The sequence below is a fragment of the Impatiens glandulifera genome, chromosome 1 (genome assembly GCF_907164915.1).
Source record: "Impatiens glandulifera chromosome 1, dImpGla2.1, whole genome shotgun sequence".
In the NCBI taxonomy this organism is placed as follows: Eukaryota; Viridiplantae; Streptophyta; class Magnoliopsida; order Ericales; family Balsaminaceae; genus Impatiens; species Impatiens glandulifera.
The window spans coordinates 154,284,606-154,303,286 of record NC_061862.1 but is presented as its reverse complement, the minus strand read 5'-3'; the positions used below and the strand labels follow the sequence as shown (position 1 = coordinate 154,303,286).

General features: G+C 28.0%; 2 protein-coding genes across 2 annotated transcripts; one reads left to right on the top strand and one right to left on the bottom strand.

Annotated features, from left to right (window-relative positions):
* Positions 1–689: 689 nt before the first annotated feature.
* On the bottom strand, positions 690–2,502 carry LOC124920254 (S-adenosylmethionine synthase 5-like). Its single transcript, XM_047460700.1, has 2 exons — positions 2,343–2,502; positions 690–2,099 (listed from the first exon to the last, which is right to left on the bottom strand). Exon 2 carries the CDS (start codon positions 2,096–2,098, stop codon positions 917–919), a length of 1,182 nt encoding a protein of 393 aa, XP_047316656.1. The 5' UTR covers position 2,099; positions 2,343–2,502; the 3' UTR covers positions 690–916.
* Positions 2,503–16,475: 13,973 nt separating this feature from the next.
* Positions 16,476–17,159, top strand: LOC124911915. Its single transcript, XM_047452452.1, has one exon. It carries the CDS (start codon positions 16,476–16,478, stop codon positions 17,157–17,159), a length of 684 nt encoding a protein of 227 aa, XP_047308408.1.
* Positions 17,160–18,681: the final 1,522 nt, after the last annotated feature.

Here is an 18,681-nt window from a genome sequence, read left to right as displayed (position 1 = left end):
AAAAAATTAAAAAATATATATTTAATATTTTAATTAATAAATTAAATAATATATAAATGATAAAAGAGTAAAATAATATTTAAATAACCCAAATTTAACCTTATCTAGATTTAAAATATTTCAACCAAACCAAAGAATAATTGCTCATAAAATATTATAAAGACAACTTGTTTTGAGAATTGAATCAACAATAAAAGGCTAACCTATTCTCCTAGCTATACTGTTTGAATTATTTAAATAATTCATAATCTTTTCAAATTAAGCATTTATCAATTAAATTATTAATAAAAATATCATTAATTTTATTATATATTAATACATTTTAATTTTTTTTTATCAAAAACCTAAATTTTCATAATCTAAATAAAATTATTTAAATATTTCAGTCCAAACTAACTTAATTGTTTTATGCATATTTGTTTAGTGACAACCATCTATATTTAAAATTTAAACACAAGTCTAAATAGAAAATTCAACTTTAATACATATTTGAAAATAGATAAAGATTTTTTTTTAAAGTAAAAATATTTACACTAAATCCATCTATACTTAGTTTTTTATTATTATCAATTTGATTCTACAACCAAAATCACTTGTTTGTTGAGACCCAACACCCATCTAGGTGCCATACCAATGACTAAACAAAAAAAAGAAAAAAAAGACAGACTAACAAACAAATAGTAAACATATAATAAAAACCTCCAATTTCATTTCTCCATAAAATATTAAAACCCTAGAGGATATTACATACCAATACTGATGTGTAACAAATAGAATCCAACCCACAAAAGAGTGATTAATTTCAATAACAATAAACCAGAAATCAATAATGATGCAAACTGAAATTATTCATTAAAAAAGAAGGAAGAAGAATATAAAAGTTCTTAACCAAATAACCCAATTTGATCATACTCTTCTAAGCTTCAGTTGGCTTCTCCCATTTCAGATCCTTCACAACTTCCCAAGTAAAGTCAGCATCATCCCTTCCAAAGTGTCCATAAGCAGCAGTCTTCAAGAACCTGTTACCACCCCTCTTCAAATCAAGGTTAATAGAAATCATACCAGGCCTGAAATCAAAATTCTCCTTCACCAGCTTAAGAATCTCCTTATCAGCAATCTTCCCAGTTCCATAACTGTCAACGAAAACCGACAATGGTTCAGGAACACCAATAGCATAAGAAACCTGCACCAAACACCTCCTAGCAAGTCCACCAGCAACAATGCTCTTAGCAGCCTGTCTAACAATGTAAGCACCACTCCTGTCAACCTTAGTTGGATCCTTTCCGGAGAAAGCACCACCACCATGAGCTCCCCAACCTCCATAGGTATCGATAATGATCTTCCTTCCGGTTAGACCTGCATCTCCGTGAGGTCCACCGATGACAAATCGGCCAGATGGGTTCAAATGGAAGATGGTCTTCTCATCTAGGTATTTCTCTGGAATGACTGGCTTGATCACGTGTAGTTTAAGATCTGCTGCGATTTCATCGTTTGTAACGGTTTCATCGTGCTGGGTAGAGATCAGAACGGTGTGGACACGGATCGGGACCATGGCTCCGTTGTCATTGTAGTACTCAACAGTGACTTGGGTTTTCCCATCAGGTCTCAACCATGGGCAGGTTCCGTTCTTCCTGACTTCAGTCAGCTTAGCACCAAGCTTGGTTGCGAGGACATGGCTAAGAGGCATGAGTTCAGGGGTTTCATCAGTCGCATATCCAAACATATGACCTTGGTCACCAGCACCAATCTCCTCAGGGCGTTTGGTCAAGTGACCATGAACACCTTGAGCAATATCAGGGCTCTGTTGCTCAATGTTCACCAACACCTTACAGTTGTCGGCATCAAGACCCACATCGTCAGAAACGAAACCGATTTCACGGCAGGTGTCGCGGACGATTTTCTCGTAGTTGACATCGGCTTTGGTTGTGATTTCTCCGAAAACCATAACCATGTTGGTCTTGGTACAGGTCTCACAAGCGACCTTGCTGTCGGGGTCCTGGGCAAGGCAAGCGTCAAGGACTGCATCGGAGATCTGATCACATAGTTTGTCAGGGTGACCTTCGTTGACAGATTCGGAGGTAAACAAGAAAGTCTCCATTCTATCACAATGAAAACCAAAACCCGATTAGTTCACTGTAAACCCTAGCCTAACCTACTAGCAAAGTAAACCCTAATCAAAGATCTGTTAAACTAACATATATCTAGCTACGATTCGAACTAAAACAACAGATCTAGAAGATTTGAGTCCAACCCTTCTAAAACAAAATCATATGAAACTAACTAAGTACAGTAACAAGATCTGCAAATCACAAGAACAATGAGAAGAAAGAAGAAATGCGTACCGAAATGATGAGAAGAGATAGTTTTCAGATCTGATTGAGTGACCTTTGTTATGCCTTGGCGAGTTTTAATGGAGAAATGGAGGCTGCTATTTATAGACAGAGAAACCCTGCTGCCCGTCTTTCTCACCAAACCTTAGCGACCGGAAACCGGACAAGCCAGTCTTATAATAAAAGCTGATGTGGGATCTGGATCTCATTGGAGAATGAATTGCGATATTTTATTAAAAAAAATTGATATTAATTGAGGTTGGTGAGAGATATTTTACATCGCTAGATCTCATATTTGTTATATCCAAGGGTCCTTATTACCCGGTTGTATAATGAAAGGTCACGTATATATTAATTTTTAGTAACTTGAACTCATTGTGATGGTCTGATTTAACAAATTGTTCTTAGGAAAATCAATTTGAAATATTTTAAGTTAGGCAATTATTTAACCTAAAATTAAAATATTTATAAGAGTAATGATAGGGTAAACGAAAAATATTTACACGTGCAACAAATAAGTTTTAAAAATTTTAAGAAATATAAATTGCTAACTTTTAGGATGATACGTTTGATGAAATAAATTGAAGAGCGAGAAATTATTATTTGTCGTATTTGTTTGTTTACATGTATAACGTTAACTTATTTGTTACACGTGTAAATATTTTTCTTTCGTCCTATCATTACTCTTAAAAGTATTTTAATTTTATAATAATTTAAATTATATATATATATTTTGAAGTATAACAAAATTAATTAAATAGGCTGGTGAAATATTATAAATTAATTTAATTATATATATATATAAAAATATTAATTATTAATTATTTCCCTCTTTTTCTCCTTCATAAATTTAATAAAATTAATATTATATATAAAATTTCATTAGATTTTTTTTGGTACAAGTATAACAAATTTCATTCTTATTCTCTTTGATAACAATTTAATTAAATTTAACGAAATTTAAAAAGTAAAAAAAAATGTGATTATATCTAAATTACTTATAATATAGAAGAGACATGAGAAATATATTATTTTTTTAATAAAAAATTAATTGTCAATCATTTCAAATAGGAGTTACATTTTCTAAATTAATACAAAATATCTCTTACAAAATCATAATAAACAATTAATAATATAGATATCAAATTGTATAAATAATTTACAAAAATACAACTCTAAATGAAAAAATCTTTTGAGGTTCCTCCAAAGACGAATCATTTGAATTTATAAACGTTCAAGGTTGAAGTAGAGTAAATAAAACGAATCAATAAAATTGTGTCAAAAAAATCTCTACCAAATATTATAACGACAACTAAAATTAGCTTTAATCAATGGTTGATAAACAATATTAAAAAAAAGTCATGCTACGCTAAAATGAACCTTCTACATATATTGTCCTAATAGAGAGAAATACGCAAATTATATATGAGAGGATACTTATAAATGGGCTTTCTCAACTCAAGTAACTTTTTATTGAATAAATAAAAAATAATTCTAAATCGAATTCAAGAAATGATCGCAAACACAATTAAAGGTTATAGTTACAAACAACTCAATAATTATTAAAAATATTATTTGGACTATAAAATCGGATAAATAAACTGATTCAATTAAATAAGATATCAAATAAAACAAAATAAAATATAACATTAACTCAAATTTAAGTAATAAAAAAAATTTCGATGTTAAAAAAATCTTAGAAAAAGTCAATAAAATTTGACTTTTGATTAACTTAAAAAAAAAAAAATTAGAGGGAGAAATTAATTTATGTTATTTTGTTTATTGTCTCCTCATGTATTCTTATAATCTTATAATGTTTAGTTTTATCAACATCAAAATGCATATTGAAGTTGTCGGTTGAGAACTTTTCAAGCACATTTAAAAAAATTTGTCTTAAGATAATAATTTTTTTTTATTTATTTATTTATTTTTTTTAATAAAAAAACTTAAAAATATTAATATATAATAATAAATTAATAATTAATAATTAAAAATAAAAATTATTCTAGTATTTTGGTTAATAAATTAAATAATGTAATTGATCATAATATGAATGACAACAAGGATGACAATATGTTCGGTAAAGAGAAGATACTACTCGGATTTTTAATATATTAATTCGATACTCAATTATATTAATATTAAAAAAAAAATTATAAGTAATATTAAATTAGAGGGAGAAATCCGATACTCAATTATATTATAAATCAAATCCGATACTCAATTATATTAATATTAAAAAAAAATAATGTTTAATGTATAATTTTTTAAATATTTTTCATTACAAATATCATTATAAATACATCATTTAATTTGATCTTATCCACACTCCATTTCAAATATTGTCATAAATAGACTACACTCCAACTTTAAATTCTTTATATTCCCAAAAAAAACACATTTTTCTATATAAATCTTTATCTTCAACTTTTATTTTAATAACAAATTATTATTTCTCTCTTATTATTATTCATCTTCAATTTTTAACTTTTTATTTTATTTTTTCTCCACATAGTTAATCTTCTTCAAAATTTACCAAATAAGGGTTAAAAGTAATGATTTTAGTTGTATTTTAAAATTTTCTATACTACTCATTTTAAATTTATGTATTAAAGTTAGGTTATTTTTTCCAATCATTATAATATTATAAGTTTTTTAATCTAGTAATAAAATACTCATTAGAGATCGGATACCCAATAATTAAGATGCGGTAGATAGAAGTAGAGATACTCGTTGAATTCGGAAATGAGTGCTTCACTACCCTCGAGTGTGGAAAAGGGAGTGAAGTGGTAGTCTCTTACATATTATAAGACTAAAAAAATTTAAATTATAATAAAACGATATTAATTGTATTGCATATTTGTAAAAATTTCTACTTAATATATATAATTTTAAAACTTATTAATATATTTAAATATTTAAAATAGTTGTAATTATATATATATATTGATATATATTTTAAATTGTAGAAATTTATTATTGATATTATTATATATATATATATTAAGTTTGTTATATATATATATATATATTATAATTTAAAAAATGATATATATATATATCTTATATTTAATTAAATAAATATATATAACTAAAGAAAAAAATGATTAATTATTTGCAGTTTATTTTATAATATTCTTCTACCTACTATAAGATTAAAAATAAAATAAAATTAGAATAGAGAGTTATTAATTATATTATATATGAGTAGAAAATTACGCTTATTAATTTATTATGTTATGTCAATAAATTATAATATAAAAAATATATATATATATATATTTAAATGTTATCTAAAAATATATTATTTAATCATCCTTCTTATATAATTAAATAAGGTGAAATATTTTATATAAAATTATGACAAGGAGAAAATGAAATCCAAATAGTTCTTATTTGATGGTTTGATTGTAATTTAATTATTTGTTGTTCTATTTATTTTGTAATTCAGTTGTTTGAAACTCAATTAATATTTTCAACAAAGTTATGTCGATCTAGTTTTGTTTTTAAAACTTATTTCCATTTTTTTAAAGTTTTTTTTAATGAAATGATAATAGGTAGTTTTCTCAAATAATAATAACAATAATAATTACACCCCACCAAGGTAGCCTAACAGTAAAAGTCGACTTAAAGAACAAAATGTCACAAGTTTGAGGTTAAATCACGGTCATGGTTATGGGGTGACATGTTAGTTCTCCTTAAATTAAAAAAAAAATAATATTTAGTTTTAATTTTTTATTATGTCTTTGTATATATGTTTTTATAATTAAATATATATTTATTATTAATTTAATTTATTCATTATCTATTATTATTCATTTTAAATAGAGGAGTGATAGAGTGAGGGAATTTAGTGAGGGAATTTGGTGAGAGAATGACGTGACATCACTTTTGGTTGGAAAATGTAAAAGTGGGAGGAAAAAAAGAAAAGAGAGAAATTATTTAATTTTTTCAGCGAATAAGATTATGCCACATCATTCCCTCACCAAATTCTCTCACCAAATTCCCTCAAATAATCATTTCTCTTTTAATATACATAAATAAATAAATTAAAGTAAAAAATTTATTTAAAAATTAATAAATAATGTAAAAGAGTTAAATAATCAATTAATGAATTGAAGAAGGAGAAACAAAAATCATTTATAATTTATGTTTAACCAATTTTAAAATGAAAAAAAGCTCACTTACACGTATGTATTTGTACAACTAGCTCATTTAAACGTATGTACTAATAAAAGGTCATTTAAACGTACGTACTATCAAAAATTGGCTCATTTAACCTCTTTTAGTAATCATGGTTAACTTTTATTTTTAAATTTATATATTTATTAATTAAATATTAATATATTTTCTCTCTTTCATTTTCATTTATTATTTCATTTATTACTAATAAATGAATTCTCTATTTTATTTTTTTATAATTTTTTATTATCTCTATATGAGTATTTATGATTAATTATTTTAATTTTATTATATATATATATATATATATGAATGAGCATTTATTATTAATTATTTTAACTCTATATTTCTTATTCTTTTATATATATATTTTTTATATTCACATTAATTATTAATTATTTTAAAATTATTTGATCCCAATAATTGAATATAACAATGAAAATTCTTTTAACAATAAAAATCCTTTAACACAAAAATAAATTAATTAATAATTAAAAATTAAATAATAATAAAAACTCATTCATCAAACACTAAAAGAGTAATAATCAAATATTAGACAAAACAATTCTTTTACTACTAATATAAGTCGTGAATAAAAATTAAATAAAAAATTATTAATTTCATTTTTATTTATATTAAACTAAATAAGAAAAAATCCTTTTTCATTTTTATTATATTAAATTAAATAAGAAAAAACTCTACAAAAAAAAATATTACAGTAAAACATAAAATTCATAAACAAGTTGTTAAAATTAAAAAAAAAATGAGAATTTAAGAAATATGAAAAATAAAAACTAATAAAAAAAAAGACTAAATATAAAAGAGAAATTAATATTAAATTAATAAAAAATTTAAGAATAAAATAAATTATCCAATTTAATTAATGAAAAAGAAGGAGAGAGAAAATATATTAATATTTAATTAATAAATATATAAATTTAAAAATAAAAGTTAACCATGGTTATTAAAACAGGCTAAATGAGCCAATTTTTGATAGTACATACGTTAAATGACTTTTTATTAGTACATACGTCTAAGTGAGCTAGTTCTACAGTGAGCTAGTTCTACAAGTACATAAGTCTAATTGAGCTTTTTTCCATTTTAATAAGTATTTCTTCTTTATTATTACTTATATTTTCATGTAATAATATTAAAAAAAATATTCCTAAAATCTTGTACAAATAAATCTAAATTTTCATGAATAAAACTTTAAAGTCAACTATATGTATTATATTTGAAAATTCCAGCAATTAAAATATTTCACTCAATGATAATAATAATTAACATGTGTCAAACATAAGACAGATCCTAAGTTGGTGCATGAATATAGGGTTGCTTAAAAAAAACTTAAATATATATATATATATATATATATATATATATATATATATATATATATATATATATATATATTTTAAAAATTTTAAATCCTTGACTTATACTATTAAACTTATAAAGAATTTAACTAATCAACTAAATTAGATTATTTTCTTATAAATTTAAATATTATATATATATATATATATATATATATATTAATTTTAAAAATATTAAAAACAAAAATTATATAGGCTCAACTATATAGAGATGTTGCTGATCACTGAATCAACCTTAATAACATAAATGAAGTTAATATGTAAAAAACATAATATTTATAATGATTTTATATTTTTGTTAAAGAAATTGTATAATATAAATAAAATAAAAATGATTTAAGCATGTCTCACCGACTGTAGAGGAATTTCGAAGAAAGTGGTGATAAAAGGGTTGGGTTGAAAAATAATAATAATTTATGTGGATGAGAATGAATTAATAATAATATTGATAATAATAATAATGTATTAATAGTGATGAGATAATGGTAAGTGTTTGGAAATAGTCGGAGCGCACCAACTCCTCCGTCAAAGCGGCTTTGATGACTAATTAACTATGGGTTGTTCATGAGTTGGACATGGTTGGTCACCAACCATGCTTTTTGTCTTCTTGCAACTAAATTAGTGCTTTTATTTTTATTTTTTACAACTTATAATTATTATATATATTAGTCACAACTCTCACTTTTATTCAATAGCTTTTAAATGAAAATCGAGTTCTCATTTTTAGAGGTGTTCAATATTTGATTTGAACATAATATTCAATCAAATTTGTGAATTTTATTTTTAATTTTCGAATCGAGTTTTAAATCAATTTGAATTCAAATACAATTTATGAAATGATTTTCAAATTTAGGTTTTAACTCGAAACCAAACCGAATTCATTTTCTATTATTTATTTGATATGAGAAATTATTGGGAGAGGGAAATTGAGGGAGGGAATGATGTGGCACAATTTGATTAGTCAAAAAAAATAACAAAATTTATCTCTCTTCTTTCTCTCCTCACTTTTTATCATTTTTCAACCCAGTGATGTAGTGACACATCATTCTCTCCCCCATTCACTCCCTGTGTCTTTACATGTAGCATCGAATTAACCAACCCCTATCACTCTTATTTGATTATATATATATATATATTATATTAAAAAAATCAAATTCGGTTTAAATTCGAACCGAAAATTAAATTTGAATTCGATTTGGATTCGATTTCGAATTAGTTAAAAAAAACAAAAAAAAACCCGAATCGAGGAACTCAAAAACCGAATCGATAAATACCCTTACAGTTCAGAAGACCACTCTTGACACTTCAATTAACTTAATGGTGGGATACAATTTAAAATTATATATATTTAAATTTTTAGTTTAATAAAATGTTATATTAGATTAAGATCACAATTCATTTTTAAAAAAAGTCTAAGTTCATTTTGGATTGTTTGAAGTTTGGTCTGTTGTTTAACTTTTCAAAACAAATCTCGACATGTTCATATGATTTTGAGCTTTTCATTCATTTTGTGAGTGTCTATCATGTTTAACCAAAATATTCTTGATTTGAAAGCAAGTTTACATTGTTTTCTTTGTCTTGCTTTTGTTCTCATTTAGCTAATATTCCTTTTTGAATGTCTTGTACCACAACCCAACATCAAACAAACAAGTTCTTAGATTCCATATATTCTAACAATGAAGTCACTATATATCAATTAATAAAACTAATACATATTTTCATTCAAAGTCAAAATGGCAGGGAAAATCAGATATTTCAAAGTCAGAATTTAAAGTGAGCATTCAAACTAGAAAAAAAGAAAGGAGATAAAATACTAAAATTTTCTAATTAAACTTAACTAAAAAGCATAACTGAAAATTGAATTTGGTGTAGCACCTATATAAAAATCATTTGTGTTTGTCTTTTATACGTCACAATTCAATTAATAAAGTTATCATTTTCATACACTAAACTCATAGAAAGAAATGTCTCACCAAATGTGTTAATGGAGGAGCTCCATCCATTAAAAGTCATCATCCACACCATTAATACTATTTCCCCACGTTTTTAATCAAACTCTTAACACCTTATTTTAAATAGTAACCCTTGACTCGATCGGTTAAACGTCATCATCAACACTACTATTTTTTCACGTTTAAATCATACAATTTGGTTAAACATCATAGTCTATTTTACTCGATCAGTTAAACATCATCATCGACAACATTGGTTCTATTTTTGCACTTCTTAAACCATGCCAAATTTGGTAAGACTCCACCTTGTAAACGGAAGCCATACCATTTCAAGTTAACTTCTTCTGGCTAGGCGGCTAGGACATGGGTCATTTAATAAATTGATAGAATTTTAAGTACTAAGCTAAGTTAATGAAAAATAAATTTTAAATAAACTACATGAAAATATATAAATGATTTGATTAAAAATAAACATAATAATGTAATAAAAATAGTTCATTAAGATTATAAAAATATATTTATTTAAGAGATTTATCTCATCTAAACATATATACGGGTACACCTAACTCATTTATACGTACGAAAATTTCATTTAAACATATATACTATAAAAATGGAAAGAATGTCAATTTTATCATCAAAATATAACAGAATATTCACGTATATCACTGAACTAATTTTTATTTGGTTATACCACTATAGTTGAGCTTAATGTTCATTTACGTCATTAGTTAACCAAACATCCAAGTCCGTTAAGTTTTCTGTTAGATGAGATTACACGTGTAATTGACATGTCATTTTTTTAAAACTAATATATATTATACATTTATTTTTATTCATAATACCAAATAATAAAATCTTTACATTTTTAGAGGCATTAATTAAACAACCCTTACATTTTGAAAGACATTAACAACCATTCACTTTTTTAAAATTAATATGTTTTCAACATTTATTTTTATTAACCTTTCTAAATAATAAAACGAACAACTTTTACCTTTCTCATCTTCTTATTATCCTAATTCAATAAGTAATGACAAAATAAACTAAAAATATACATAACATGAATAAAAATTTATATAATAACATCATAAATCATATAGCAGCAAAATGCATCCTTCCATACATCTCAAATTAAAAATATTACATTCATTACATACATCTATCCATGCATCTACCCAAATTCATAACACTACATTCATTACATACATCTACCCAAATCTAAAAATCTACCTCTTACAAACACTTCATATACCAAAACCTACCAACTCACTTAGTAAGCTTGTCTTTTCCAAACAATTTTCTTTTTTGTTCATTGATCGCATCTTGTAATTGTCTAGTTGAAATAGTCGGTGTACCTCTCCACATCAAGTCTGATGACCTTATACCGTGTAATTGAGTGGCACCAATAATAAATGGTGCAACTTCACCTCTATTTCCACCAATTTCTACATCTCTATCTCCTTTAATTCTTGCATTTAAATGTGTAACTTCTCAAGTACTGTACCAATTAATGTAATACTTCCACCAATTTCTACATCTCTATCTCCTTTAATTCTTGCATTTAAATGTGTAACTGCTCAAGTATCGTACCAATTAATGTAATGATTAATAAACAATTATTATTTTAAAATATACCAACCTAAAATAATCCCATAAGTTATAAGTTTCTTAATATTACTCAAAATATTCTGAAGTAGACTAGAGAATTCTCCTTGTGAGGATTGCCTTTGTGAGAATGGTTGTTGTGAGGATTGACCTTGTGAGGATTGGCCTGGTGAGAATGATGCTTATGAGGATTGTCCTTGTGACCATGGTGGTTGTGGGATTTGTCCTTGCGAGCATGATGATTGTGAGATTTGTCCTTGCGAAGATTGTCTTTGTGTGTATGTACACGCACCATCAAATCATATAATTTAGACATTAAATTTTTTGATATTAATATTTACACATTAAATTACCCAGACCATCGCTTGGAGGAACATTGACAATTTCATTACCAACTATAGTATTTCATCCTTTTTTGTTATGCCCTTCTTTTCCACAATTAGTGCAATGCATTTTTCTTCCTCTTCTTGACCTTTGTCCATAAAATTTTGGTTTTTTAGGAGTTCTCTTTCTATTTGTCCTAATAAGTTGTTTCTCCTGTTTTGGTGGTAAAATTTTCTCTTTAATATCACTCTTCCAAAATTATGGTCCTCTCAAAGTTTGTATATCAACCATGTATGCTTTGAGATAAATATTCTTCTTATACCAAATCAGCCAGTGAAGATCTTCAATATTACCACTTGAATGATAAATTGCACAAATAACATGTGTACAAAGAATACCTCTTATATTCTAATGTCTACAAGAGCATTTTTCATTGATAAGGTTTATCGTGTGTCTATGATCACCCTAAGTTATTTCATAACATGTACCTACCATTGAAATCCAAGTGGAATTCGTGATATCTAGATTTACTCAACTCGAGTATTTTTTAACCTTAGGCGATATATTTTGATGTCATTTCTGAATCGATCTTCTCTTCCTTGAAATACTTTTTGTAGCCATTTCTAACATATTAACAATGAACTTTTTCCTCGGAATTAGAATCCATGCATTAAAAGCCTCGCACATGTTGTTTTCAATTACATCACATTTGAGTATCTCTCGGATAAAGGCTTTAGTCCATATTTTTTCCGAAATAGAAATAACTCTTCTTATAGCACCCTCCATTAATTGATCCAACTTTAGTATATTGGTATCTAGTTGTTTTGGATATGTTGATTTTGCACAAGCCCAAAACTACAATTTAAGATCAGTGCCTTTGCATTTCTTCAACTAGTTAACATACTAGTGTCTCAGACAAAACCTATACTCAACTTCGGGAAACACATGTTTAATAGTTGTGATTAGTCCCTACAGTTATAAGAAAGTAATAAGTAACCAAAATATAATAAAATGATATAATGATAAGTAAAAATAAGAAGAAATAATACCTTTTGCATGTTTGAGATAATTGTCAAACCAACACCATCCAAGAAACCATCACCAATGTCTTTCATTAATAGTTCAAAAAAACATCTCTATGAATATGTGCTCTGATTCTACCATAGCCTAGGCAATCGGGTACATCTGGATGTTGCTATCTCAACCAATGACAGATAACAATTCTTCCTTATAAATGGTTTTAGAAAACACATGTTAACTCCAATAATTGGTCTACATCCAGACAAACAACCCTTCTTGCAAACTTCAAAACAAACATAAAATCTTTTGAAAATTAATTCATTAGTCTCTTCATATCTTTTTACCTTCAACTCAATTGATGATCCCGATTTACTCAATTTAATTTTTTCGGCATATCTCCACAAAGACTTGTAATGAAGTAAATGGTCTCCCTTTTCCCAAAAAAAAAAAAGTAAATGGTCTCCTTTAATTTTTTTCAATAATTAATTGATTTGCTCTCATAACAATTGATTGAGTAATATCAGCATGCAATTATGTCTTGCATAATTCCTTGGGCACTTTAAGTTTAATAGTATGTTCTATCGTAATTTTATTTTCGAATTTTTGGCAATAAACTTAGTTGTTATTAGTCCATTATTGTTATCTGTATAATAAGTATGCTTTGGTTGATACTTCTTGATGATTCATTTTTCATTAGTTTTGTCTACACTAACCCACAAGACCCAAGGACAAACGCCGTTATTACATACATCTCTATTTCAGATGTTGTCAGCAATATTTAATCTCAACGACACACGATTTTCACAACCATATTTAGTTATGACAAATTTCACATATTCATTAGAGTTAAAGGACATGCCAATCATAAATCGTGTAATACCTATAACATTGGGATTATATGTATTTCTTCTACTCGGTTTTCTAACCGGTTCAATGATCAATTTCTCAATATTAAATTCTTCTTCTTCACCATCACCATCTTATCCAACTTCCTCATTCTCATAACTTCCCACATCAGATGAATCATACTCAATTGTATATTGACTATCTTCATCACTATTTATATCAAAATCTAAATAATTTTTATTCTCATCTTCATAAGAAGGTGTTAGTTTATATGCAGAATCACCTTCATCGCCACTATCTACTTCAAATTCATCTTCAACATGTATTTCATTTGTGCGTTGACGTGGTCCCACATCCAAATATAAATGGGCATCTTTGTCAAAAATCAAAACTTTTTCTATCTCATCCACAATGTAGATATCAATCTTTTTTTATTTTTTTAAGTATGACGACATAACTAAGATGTCTTTGTCACAAGTTAGTTCTATAACTCCTATGGTTAAACTTGAATTCAGTATGCAATAAAAGAATCTGTGACAACCTAATTCATATATCCTAGCTTCTGGGCTATATCTATTATATCCTAGTAACTTAATTTGTCCAAATCTTCTATAAAGAAAATGAATTTAAACCTGTTCACATACCTTGTTTCTTCATGGCATATAGTCATTTACCTCCATGATATATAGTCCACTTATAATCATTTCATCTGAAAAAATTATGAATAAAAGAAGTATGAATACAAATCTAAAATAGGGAAACATCAAAATAAATATTCTTCAAGATATGATCTTTTTCATGAAAGAATCTTCCCTTTTCAGAAAAAAAAAGTTAAAGAAAAAAAGAGAGACCCTAATAATTGTGGTTTATTAACCAATAGGCCCTATCAAGAAACAACTAACTAAAATGAAATGCTAAGGTTAAGCCAATTGAATATGCTAAGATTTGTACGCATCCTCGACTTATTTAAGAGGCTGTCTTATACGATTCTTATAAAAATAAGGTTTCATTAAGTGATTAGGAGAACCCAAATTCATTTAGTGCATGACCATTTTTTATAAGTGGCAAAGTTAAAACTACAGTTAGCTGAAAAGAAAAGGCAAAAAAATTCAAACAAATCTACCCGTTCACAACAAACTTTCATTATGTAGTTCAAATGTCTATCTTATTTAGGCATCATTTGAAACTTTAGCAGGCGTAAGAAGATTGTATTTCTTCCCACATGTGATATATACACATTTCCTAATATGCATATAAAGATTATTATCTATTAGAGTTTCAGATTTCATGAAAATCATTAAATTACGAAGAAAGATATGAAAAAAAAATAGTTGTAGGTCAATTTGGATGGCCAAACGGTCTCCAACAAGTTCTGAGAACTAGAACATACTTCATTTGTCCAACTTTATGTGATTCCTTTGTCCAAAATATATGATGTTTTATCAAAACTATTCACTTAAAGTGGGAAAAGAAAGTATTTAGGAAGAGAGCAAGAACAATAATCCAAAAATAAACCTTCAACATAGAGTCTTCAAAACTTAACCATTGGATTGTAATTTCTCTTCCAAAGGAAAAAATGTCACAGTTAAAAAAGACAAAAGAGGAAGATTTGTAAACTTGATTGTGAACTTTGTTTGAGACTAGTCAAAATAGGAAGGCAAAGTTGAGGTCTCGAGGCTCGGCTAAACGTTAAGGTTCATTGTGGTGGGGTTTTGAGATTTGACGCGACGAGGCTTCAAGTTTATGCATGAGAAATATCCAAACATCTCTCTCTAAATACAATCTCGGATCTGAAATTAAAATCTCCTCTCCCATTGCTCTCAATGCTATCACCAACTTGTACCCGTCTTTCGTCGGTTCCTTTTGACTCGAACTTATCGAACCCGCCATAAAACCACAGAGAAATCAAATCCTTCGGAGAACAATAATATTGGGTTTAGTGAATTAGGGCATGTAGAAGAGGGAAAATGTTAATGCCTCTCAAAATGTAAAGGTTGTTTGGTTGATACCTCTGAAAATGTAAATGTTTTATTTTTTAGAATTGTGAATAAAAATAAATGTATAATATATATTAAATTTACAAAAATGATATGTCAATCACACATGTCATCTCATTTAACAAAAGCTTAACGGACTTGGATGTTTTGTTAACTAGTGACATATATGAACATTAAGCTCAACTATAGTCGTATGAATGAACAAAAATTAGTTAAGTTATATATGTGAATATTCCCTTATAGTTCGATGTTAAAATTGACATTCTTTCCCTATAAAAATGAGATCATCTAACATATCCATCATTAATAGTTAAAAACTATGTTAACTTTTATTTTATATTTTTTTATTAACTTTTCAACGCGTAAAATTTAAAAAAACAATCCTAATAAAATAACAAAAATAGATCGCATTAACTTTCTTCTTCTTTAGGTCATTTTCCACTGTCAATCTCCTCTTTAATTTCTGATCAGGCATTTATCCGACGATCTTTTCTAATCTCTGGTCGTCGTCTAAGTCAATTTCTATGAGTCTAAGCATTGGTTATCGTCAATTTGAATGTTATTATTTTTATTGTCTCTTATGCAATTAAGGCTTATTTAATTATTAATGGGTTTGGGCTTGTGTGTATAAGTAGTTTAAGGGTTTTGACATAATCTACTCCTTTAAAAGAGTTGTTTGCAAAAGTTAAAACACAACACTAAAGACTTTTAAACTTTTTGCTCTTCAACATATATATCATTGTTCTTCACAGATTTTACTTATTTCAATTTCTTTATCATTGTTCTTAGAAAATTCTATAATCGGAACCAACATTTGGTATTAGAGCCTATCCGAAGAACATGTCGTTGACAAAATCAACTAGAGATGCATCGATAATGAAAATCAGAAGAGAAAGGAACGTGACGCTCTCATATCTATTACTCACGAAGAGTAACTATTCGGTGTGGGCATTGAAGATGCAGGTGAACTTGAAAGCACAAGGAGTGTGGGAACAAACACAAGGAGTGTGGGAAGCTGTGATGCTCAACGAGGTCGATGAACGAAAAGATAGAATGGCTCTTTCCGTCATCTATCAAGCGCTCCCCGATGAAATCCTTCTCATGGTGGCCGAGAAGGATTTCGTCAAGCAAGCGTGGAAGACACTAAAGACGATGCATGTTGGAGTGGAGAGAGTTAAGGAGACAAAATTGCAAACCTTGAAGACACACTTCGAGACAATTCACATGATGAACGGGGAGTCTGTGGATGATTTCGCTATTAAATTGACATCCATTATGACTAGTATCTGCTTGTTAGGAGTGAGGGTGGAGGAGATCTTCGTTGTCAAGAAAATCTTTAAAGACGTACCAAAAAAATCCATCCAGATCGTTACCGTGATCGAGCAATTTGGTGACCTCAAGAATATGATCGTCGAGGAGATCACTGGTCGTCTCAAAATCACGAGGAGAGACTTCACGGCTATAAAGACCAAGAGGAGGAGAATAACCTCTTGCTCACACATGGTGAAAGGATGTCATGAATGAAGAAAAATAGAGAAGCCAAATTTTCTTCTGAATCGTCTAGTCGTAGCGGCAATGGTGGAGATAACTGAGGTCATGACAAAGGAAGGGAACGAGAGCAAGGTTCTGGAGAAAGCTCACCTCGATAAAAAGACACCATGACCCACAAAGACAAGAGCATAGTGAAGTGTTACGCTTCTCAAAAGTATGGGCACTACGCGACCGAGTGCCCTAACAAAAGACCCAACGATGAGGCAAACCTCACTAGCTTCCATGACAAGGAACCAACATTAATGTTCACTAAAGGAGTGAATGCTTTGCCTGAAAACGAGGAGACAAACCTCGAAGAGTTCGTGCAAAACCGTCCAATGAGGAACTAGATGTGGTGTTGCTCAATGAAGAGAAAGTCATGACAAACCTCGTCGCAAGTGGCGATGAGTATAATCACATCAACGTGTGGTACCTTAACAATGGAGCAATCAACCATATGACGGTCCATCGAGAGAAGCTCAATGAGCTCGACAAGGTGATCACCGAAATTGTAGAGTTCAGAGACAGCTTGCTCATCGAGATCAATGGTCGAAGATCCATCTTGTTCAAATGCAAAAATGGTGATCAACGTATAATGACCGAGGTATACTACATTCCAAAATTGAAAAATAATATTATAAGTCTCGGTTAGATGATAGAAAAATGCAATACAATCATCTCAGCCAGCTCGTTCTTAAAGATGTTCGACCAAAATGACGTTCGGTTGATGAACGTGGAGAAATCGTCAAATCAATTTTACAAGATTTCTCTTGAGACGAGGCAACCCGTTTTTCTATTAATATCTCTACGGAACTAATTATTCAAGTATATATATTTAGAGTAATGATATATACAACACTCTTATACAATACATTTATACATCATTACCACCTGATTTGGTAAGATCTTATATTTTTTTTCAAGATATATTTTCTCTTTCTTGTCAAATCAGATAGGTGCGGTATAAAGGTATTGTATATATCATTACTCATACATTTAAATAAGATTATTATTTTTATTTTAATCTTCAAACAAGATTATTATATTTAAATAATATTTAAAAATTGACCGAAAGATTTCACCAGTCACATCGGATCCAAAATGGCTCGGAGTGAGATCTTCTATTACAAAAATATGTAACATTTTGTTACACATATTAAAATGTTTTGATAATTTTTAACTGATGACTTAAGTTAATCCTATGTCACTCAAACACACGTTTTTATTTCTTTTCCTCTCTCTTAGGGTTTCACTTATTCGTCTAACCTTTAAACCTATTTTATCTTATATTTTATCGTACAAATTTGATAGAGATCCCTATAGTTCCAACTCGAAGAGTAACAAATTAGTTTTATATATCATTGTAAGAATCATTGTTTCTATAACCTTATTATTAAATATTCTAATTTAGAGTTTGAAAATGTTTTTTTTTTTTAATTGAAAGAAAACTAGCATTTCATATTCCACTTAAACTCAAAGTGCAGTTTATAAACAGATTCTGAAACGTTTAATTAAA